The sequence below is a fragment of the Hippichthys cyanospilos genome, chromosome 12, assembly GCF_059441005.1.
Source record: "Hippichthys cyanospilos isolate Australia breed blue-spotted pipefish chromosome 12, RoL_Hcya_1.0, whole genome shotgun sequence".
Lineage (NCBI taxonomy): Eukaryota > Metazoa > Chordata > Actinopteri > Syngnathiformes > Syngnathidae > Hippichthys > Hippichthys cyanospilos.
In genome coordinates this window covers 740,942-749,467 of record NC_142380.1, presented here as the reverse complement: position 1 = coordinate 749,467, position 8,526 = coordinate 740,942, and the positions used below count along the sequence as shown (strand labels likewise).

General features: G+C 46.7%; 1 protein-coding gene across 2 annotated transcripts; it reads right to left on the bottom strand.

Annotated features, from left to right (window-relative positions):
- Nucleotides 1-2,268: 2,268 nt before the first annotated feature.
- Nucleotides 2,269-8,526, bottom strand: LOC148414272 (kinesin-like protein KIF2C). 2 transcript variants are annotated; one of them, XM_088429508.1, is made up of 22 exons: nucleotides 8,288-8,526; nucleotides 8,112-8,206; nucleotides 7,912-8,004; nucleotides 7,574-7,622; nucleotides 7,459-7,488; nucleotides 6,994-7,110; nucleotides 6,367-6,483; nucleotides 5,944-6,038; nucleotides 5,754-5,849; nucleotides 5,611-5,665; nucleotides 5,368-5,530; nucleotides 5,143-5,233; nucleotides 5,013-5,076; nucleotides 4,738-4,829; nucleotides 4,501-4,643; nucleotides 4,104-4,317; nucleotides 3,927-4,037; nucleotides 3,224-3,291; nucleotides 3,048-3,126; nucleotides 2,856-2,936; nucleotides 2,577-2,688; nucleotides 2,269-2,457 (listed from the first exon to the last, which is right to left on the bottom strand). In XM_088429508.1, the coding sequence occupies exons 1-22, from the start codon at nucleotides 8,346-8,348 to the stop codon at nucleotides 2,399-2,401; spliced, it is 2,085 nt and encodes a 694-aa protein (XP_088285634.1). In that variant the 5' UTR covers nucleotides 8,349-8,526; the 3' UTR covers nucleotides 2,269-2,398. The 2 variants fall into 2 exon arrangements, with proteins under 2 accessions (XP_088285634.1, XP_088285636.1); XM_088429510.1 differs by lacking the exon at nucleotides 7,459-7,488.

Sequence of the window (8,526 nt, the reverse complement as noted above, 5' to 3'; positions counted from 1 at the left end):
GCATGTATTGCCTACTACATTTTGTAATAAGCGCATTTTTACAGGATCCTTTTCGAGGGGGGGTTAAGGTTTTCTAATGTAAAATAAGGTCAATCCATAGACAGCTTAGGTGCGGTTTCTAACTTGAGCAGTTTAGTTACCTCACATACAAAAGGAGGCAGCAATAGAAGCCATAACACTTTTCAGGTGTTACCACTTGGCTAAATTGCTCATTTGGAAACCGTGTGAAAGGCGTCAAAAACCTCTTTTCTTTTTAGAAGTGTTTGAAGAGGCGTTAACACTTAGCATTAGCTTAAGATAAGCATGCAAACCATTATAGAGAACGTAACAACGAGCTTCTTTTGTGTACTTGGACATCACTTTTCTAAATTGCTAATGTTAATGCTAACAAGGCGTGAAAACGTTCAGAAAATGTCTTGTGGGTTTAGTGGGCGTTGCGGTATTAGGAGCTCAAAATCCTGGTTTAAGAAGTATTAGCAATTAGCATGTAAAAATTAGCGTGGCGAGACTTGGCTAAATTGTTGAGTTTACTGCTAATATAAAATGCTAAAGCTGTGCGACATGTGTCCTAAAACCTTTTTAAGTATTGATCCGTATCTGAGAACCGATAGCACTCAGTATGAAGAAAAGCACGAGAGCTAGCGTCGAAAAATAATTTGCGTATAGTGCACACTCAGAAGTCATAAAATGATATACATGAAAAAAAAACATTTTATTTGTATTTTGAAGCAAAAGCTTCTCCAAGGGAGACAATGACGGTCGTGACGTCACATTCATTTCCTGCTGGTGGCGAGCGACCACTTCCTGTTGTCATCTTGACCGCCATATTGATAAAGATCAGCGGCGATGCGACCGCTGTTTTTTTTTTGTTGGGTGCAATGAGTCACACGCTCATTATCACAACAAGCATCACTTCATATACCTGTGTGTATGTGAGAGCGTGTGTGTGAGCGTAAATGTGTGTGACAGTTGTGTAATTAAGCAATATGTGTCAGAGTGTGTGTGCTGCCTCCTGTTCACCATCAACCTGGAGGCTGCTGACCTCATTTTTTTTTCATCCAAGGACTGCAGTTGCAGACACGTCACATGACCCCGATGCCCATACATGGAAAACGACGCACAATCATATGACAAAATGTCGCACGCGCTGAAGATATAATACACATTAGCATGGCTCCCATATTCGTCAGCATGCATCATGGGATAAAATACTCTTAGACATGCTATAAAACACTCTCACGTTCTCATTTTTTTCTCTCTCTGACTACTCTAATTCATAAATGCTTGAACACTGTCATACTTTAACACACTCATAGAAACTTTCCTCACTCTCTCACAAAACAGACACTCTCATGTTCTGTTTCGACACTGACCGAGCACCTGAGTTTCCCCAATAATCCACCGAGTCATTTCAGGTAAGGCCTCGCGCACCCCCCAGCAGCAAGAAAAGCCCAACGACAGCTTTCGAAATTGCTTTGCCGGCTGAATGGGCAAGACAAGCGGCCTCCACCGTTCCCACCATTTTCTCCTAACGCCAAGTCCAAAACGTGAAGAGTCACAGGAGAGATGAGACGATCGCACGTAGCTGTCAGTGGCCGCAAATGATGGCCGCCTTCCCGTGGTTCCCGTGTGTGCGTGTGTTCAACATTCAAGTTTTATTGTCATATGCATAGAAATACCACACAATGAAATTCTTATTTCGTTCACTTCCCCGAGCAGACTACGTGCCGTAATCGAGCAGATAGCGATAAAAAAACAAAAAAATTGTTGCTAATAACAGTGTGCAAAATATCATGTAGTGCGAAATATTATTTATGCATGCAGGAGAGATTCTTGCGTGAGGGATTTGTTGAGAATCCGGATGGCCTGTGGGTAGAAGCTGTTGGCCAGCCTGGCAGTCCTGGCCCTCAGGCTCCTGTAGGGTCTGCCTGATGCCGGCAGTTCAAACAGATTTGTTTTGTGGGTGTGTCTTGTCCTTGATGAGGTTGCATGTCCTCCCAGAACCCTGGTGCGGGAAACGTCCAACAGTGAGGGTAAGTGGAGAGCTTTCTTGTGCAGTTGCCTCACCAGACTGTGTACATCTGTAGAAGATGTTGAGAATCATTGCTGACGTGGCAAAGGTCTTCAGTCTCCGCAGAAAGCAGAGTCGCTGTCGGGACTTCTTGATGATCTGTTGAGTGTTGTGGGTGGGACCAGGTGAGACGTGACCACGCATGCTACCTTTTTGCAGGTTTCCAGGCCCTAAGCCATCATTCAACAGGCATAATATCCAGAAGCCAACAAGCTTTTATTAAACGAATTGCAATTAAAATAACAGTGCATTTATTTCAATACATTTATCCAAGCAATCATGAAAACAGGTTATTCGATTGACAAACAAAGTGATGGAATATGCAGCTCAATGGTTGAACCGTTCCCTCTCCTCCTCCAAAGCGGTCTTCAATGTCCTCAGTATTTCTGTTGGTGGGATTGGAGGAGGGGAAAAAAAAACAAACACATGTTTGATTGGACTTTGGTTTGATGAAATCCCAGACTTGAGTATGAGTGAATTCGAACTTGATGCGATTTACACATACCTGGTAACTTGAAGGCCTGGGAGAAGTCCATGAGTTTGGGGAGCTCTGCCTCAATGTCATACAAGGGATCCTCCATTGACTTCAACAATTCTCTGCTTTTCTGGGCAAATGTCTTAAAGCACACACAAGCGGCATGACCTCTTTCAGTGTAACGGATGAAAATTCTCATCTTTTAAAAAAGTCATTTTTTTGTCAAATACGGTTTTGACGGAGGGTAGTCGACACCCTTGACTAGTGCTTATCTAATTTCCTCATTTCCATTATGCGCCGCAAGGCTACCTGAAGCTCTGTATACACCTTCTCCTCCAGCTCTGCCACATGGCTTATGGCGTCATACACCGTGGCATCCGCTGGAGCGTCCTTGAACACAAAGCAAGGCGTTTAGTCCCCGCAGGTCTTTGATCCACCAAAATCTCGGCGGATGTCCACTTCTACGGCATGCGTTCGAAGCGAGCAGGCGAGCGCGCTGACCATATATGGAGAGGAGCTCGCAGGCTCCGGCGTTTTGACCTCCGCACTGGCTTTGGACTGCCCGTTCAGCTCCTTCACCCTGCCGAAACCAAACCTTTTCAGGGCGGATCCAAAAGAAGCCGGCGGACTCCGATTCGTCGGGGCGACAATCTTTGAAATTTGGCTCTCAGCGTTACCTGTCAGCGTAACGTAGTGTATTCATGGTATAATCGCAAGAAGCCATTCCCGGTGACACCGTTGCGATCTGATCAGGAGACAAGCACAAGGGAGCAGGCGATTGACTGCCATTTGAATGCGGATGAGGAAAATCAAAGCGCAAGCTTGCTCATGACAACAAACATAGCAATTACGTAAACCATTAACAGAGCATACAAACTGTTTATGTAGAAGGTGCATACTAGAAGAAAAGCTACAGTAGAGGCTGGGGTTGCCTTATGCATCCACTAGATGGAGCTGTGCTAAATGGAATCAAATAAGTCAAACTTTATCAAGCGCATAGAATAGGATCATTTTCAAGCTCCTGAGGAGCTTGCTAATGAGCTAATCATTTGAATCAAGCGTGTTGGGGAAAGAAAAACGGAAAACCTGCGGGACACCGGCCCTCGAGGACGGCAATTTAATACCTATGTCTTAAATGGTAAGTTCCCAAATCAACACAGTATGTTGGAAGTTGTTCACAGGAACAGCACATTTTTCTTTTCAAATCAAGGACAAGTTAATTGGAACATGCTGCAATTCCTATAGTGCTGGTTAGGGGTTACTGTATTTGAATGAGTTTAAACTAGGACTACAAGCTACAAACAAAGCGGGCGCCTTTTCATTGCATTTTTCTCTTTGACTGCAATGTTACGGCAGCGGCCGTCCGGATGGTTTCCGTACCATGCAAGTTCTTGAATTGTGACCGATGAAGGAATCTCGGAGGACCTTGGTCAAAGTGCTCATCCTGAAAGGAATGTGATCGCTGTTCAAGCCCAGCGAACGGATGCACTCCTACGAGGTGAAAGGAACGCGGTTGGCGGGGGGGTCGAAGCGGCGCCCGACGCGTCGGCGCGGCACCTTGAGGGCGAGGAGGCTGCGGTTGATCTCGGTGGCCTCCACCATGGTGGCGCGGTCGTTGACGCACGTGTCCGTGCCCCGCTCGTTGCCCGCCAAGTCCACCAGGGAGAACTTGCCGTGCAGCGTTCTGGCGCGGTTGTTGCGTCTCAGGACGATCTGGAGGACGGCGTGGGAGCGCGACGAGTTGGCGTTGACCGAGGTCTGACCGAATGTCCTGGGGGGGAGGGGGTGTTGCGACTCATCAGAATCGGGATTCTCATTGACTACCATTTGAAAGCCGTTCTGCCGATTCTTTTGAGACGGAAATCCTTTCGAATTGAATCAGAGACCCCGGTCGGAATCGAACGGCGAGACGCTGGAAGATTCCCGCCCCGAGCCGCCGCGGGTCGAGTCGTACCTGCAAGCGCTGCCCAGCTCGATCATCTTGATGACGTGGTCGGCCGAGGGCGCCGGGACCTCCTCCAGGCCCACCACTTGCACCTGCTGGTGTTCGTCCTGCAGCACTCGGAGCATGGTCTTTTTATTCAGCAGGTCGTACACCTGCCGTCCCCGCCAAAATCAAAATTCAAAAACCGAGGATCGAATAGAGCGCCGACCAATAAGGGAACAGATGACAAGATGCGCGATGGCTTACTTTGCCGTTGTAGATCTCAAAGAAGCTGACGTAAGCGGACAGATTGAGGCCGGCGTACTTCCTGTGATTCAGGGAGGCGAAAACGTCCTGGGCTGGGCGGGAGGAAACTTGTTTTTGCCTCACAGAATACGTTGCATAGTGCAGTTGCGACGTCTTTTGACCTCTGTATTTCAGTTCTATATGTACTTTTTACAATTCTTTTTGATTTCTCCAATTATGAAACGATTTCAAGGGGGACAAAGCGCAAAAAGGCCAGTTGGCCATTGGTGACGCACCTGCTAAGGCGTAGATTCCCTTTGCGCAGTTCTGCTGCTTGCCTGAGAAATCGCCACCCATGGTCTGCGCAAACACAAAAGCAGTCAAAGCACAAGAGCAAGTTGAAGGGGAATCCACTCAAACACTCACGTGAGTTTTGCCACTTCCCGTCTGGCCGTAGGCGAAACATGTGGCCATGCCACCTTCAAAGATGGACTTCACCAAAGGCTTGGCGGTGAACCTGGACGGCGTTAAAACAGCTAACCTAAGTGCTTATTTGGGATTAGCCAAGAAACAGCTTGAAAAGTCAGAACGGAAAGAGTTCAAATAACAAAGTTTTGCATTAGTAACACTCAATAGTAACACTCAACTTACCGGTATACCAATTCGTTGGTGGACGTTTCATCAAAGGAATAGTCGAAACGGAAGGTCTGGGTGTTCAAGTACTTGGTGAGGTCCACTTTTTGCTTCGGCTCGTGGACCAGCAAAGCGCCTCTCCCGGGCACCGAGATCACGTCGATCTCCCTTCTGTTCATCTCTGATACGGAGGAAAAACGTTCAAGGTTTGGGAACGGCGCTGCGGCAAACTTTTTGGCGGCCGCGTAGCTTTGCACGCACCTTGCTTGTTCAGGGGTCGTTTGCGGACGCACACGCAAATCCTGTGCGGCTCAATCTACATCAAAAAAAAAAGGAGCACTTTTTTTAAAGCTTTCTACAGTTGTAAAATCTTTTCTAAAGATGTCGTAGAGGCACAAGCGGACCGCATCAGTGGCCAATAACGGGATGGTTTCCATGGTCTCTCGGTATTCTTGGATCATCTCGTAGAATTTCTGGTTGGGCCGCGACGACTCCTTGAACTTTGAGAGCGAACGAAAGGAGAGAAGGTTGACTTTCACCGACGAGTTCCAATTAAGCTTCGAAGGAGGAAGTGGGAAAAAATGCTAGACTAACCTTGCCCTTCTTCTTCTGCATTTCAGGGGGTTTGACAATAGACAGCCGTTTATTGGTTTTGGCCAGTTCTTGGTGACTTACACTTTTTCTTCGGGCTGAGGGACCCAGAGAAAACCACAAACATATTGACTTTTTCATTGAATAGAAACATGGCGAGCAATGTTACATTTTCTTTCATTGAGTTATCAATTTACAGCGCAATCGAAACTTTCCAGATTTTCCATACTCGTTCTTGTGGGCCCAACTGACCCACTTGCAAAGTAAAGCCTGTCACAGAATTTTACGCGGCCCGCCAAACGCTATTCGTGACTGTTTCTGGCTGAAACGCAAAATTTTCAAGTTATCCTCAGCCTTGAACATTTTTTGTACCCACTGTGAACAGTTTATAGCAGCCTCTGATTTCTAAATGTGTGACGATCATACATTGAGCTGTAGATGTCGCAATCTTGCCCGAATCGACATTTTCCTTGGCGGCCTCTTGGACAAAAAGGACGGATGAATGTTTAACCTCCCTTTTCCGTCGCATCTCATTCGGAATCCCTGTGCAAGGCGACAAAATTAAAAAAATAAAAAAATAGACCAGTAAACATGTAAACAGTGAAAAGACATTTTTTTTTCTTGTTCCTCACTTTCCTCAACGCCTTTTTCACTCATGCAAGTACTTCTAACACTAAAAAATCCTGTGAACAGAAAATGAAAAAAAAATATGCATATACAATTACTACTGATTAATGCTATTTGCTGGCCTGTGAATAATGTAAATCTGCAAATAAATGATACCAATTGAAATGGACGGGAAGAAACAAATGCGATTTGATTCATCAGTAATCTGTTTCTTTTTCCCTGCCAATCTGCATCAGCCTAAACAAATCCATGTTATTGGCGGCCTACTTCGTCCCCCAATCGTGTTTTTTTTCTTCAAATTGAATAATGTTTTAAAGAACGGGTGTCAAACCCAAGGCCCGGGGGCCAAACGTGACCCGCCACGTTCTTCTATGTGGCTCTCAAAAGCAAATCACGTGTATTTTGCCACCCCTAGTTTCAACCGACCGGAGTTCACCAGCGCCGCCGAAGACGCGACTTCCGGGGAGATCTGCCCAGAAGCGGTTGACGCAGAGACGGAGTTTTGCGGCTGGAAGCGGTTCGTCTGTCTGGCCAGAGGCCGACCTGAGAGGGAAAGAAATAAAATTGCAGCTGGGCTTGCTTTCAAGTCATTTGAGAAAGTGACGCTCCATAACACCCCCGGTTTAATGAAGCATCGGTGTTTTTGTCTAGCGCCCGTAGTTACAGAAAAGCGATTTATTCGATCAAATTTGCAAAAAAAATAAATCAGAGGTTGCCGGCTAACCGGTGTGATTTGTCTCCATTCGTGAGTGAAACAAGCAACTTCATGATATTGAACCTCTCCTGGGGTCGACCGGATTTACACCTTAATCCCACCCAGAGACGTGACAAGAGAATGAGTGATTTGCTTGAATAAGGCGGGAGAGGGGGATGGCGCACGCGCTGCCTAACCTTCCGCCAAGTCCATAGAGGGAGTGGACGCTTTTGGAGGGAAGCACGGCATTAGGTGGCACGATCCGCGACGCATAACCAGAACAAGTCAAAGCGGCGGCTTTTATTTACGTACGGGGGGCCGGGCCCGGGATCCTGGATGAGCGCAGTCGACCCTCGTACTTCTATGGAAACAAAAGATGAATGCCGGGCTTTTGGTCAGTCTTTTTAAAGATCGCAATCATGATGATGCGGTGACACTGCTGGAAAAATAAAACCGTTGAAGCCTAGAAACATGACAGCTGGGGAGGGGTGCAGAGAGAGAAAAATGTATTTCCCACTGCAGCTATTCAATCAGGTAAATACATCTGAACCCTCAAAAAAATATGACGTGGACATTAGAGTATTGACCTTGCTGCTTTGATCTTGATGGTGCTATTGGGAAAAAAAATATTATAAAGATAATAAACATACCTTTTCTGTGGACTGAGGATGGGATTTTTCAAAGACGGATTGGACGTGGGCCTGTATCTCAGGGTTGACTTTACATAAATCGCTCAAGTCCATCTGGATTAAGGTCAAAGCAAAAACATGTTTTAAAAGTTTTTTGGGGAGAAGCCCGGATGTAGCGTATTTCAAATGATGCCCGGAGGAAACGGCAGCGTTGAACCGACCTCCTTGGCCCGATGGATCTCCCCCTCGCTCCATTCCACCAAAACGATGGAGTTGACGGCGTCGGTTGACTTGACGGTGGCCCGATGGACGCGGCCTGTGTACACACGTAAGCAAGCGTCCGCTCGCACACCATAAAGGCCACAAAGTCGACATTGTAAAGAACACGGCAACTCACCGTCGCTGCGATTGATCCACACAGAAAGTCCGACTAGAAGATTGGACAGTCTGGCTTCCATCTGCTCACAGTCAACTTTTCTCGTCGCTGTTCGATATTCTTCGTCCGTAGAATAAGCGCGTGAGTTTGTCACGGAATCGCCCTCCCCTCGTTTGTCTTACCTTGACTTGTTTTTGTCCTAAGTCAAACTGGGCGTTAGACGGCTAGTCAACTAACTGCCTGCTTCTTCACGAACGCCA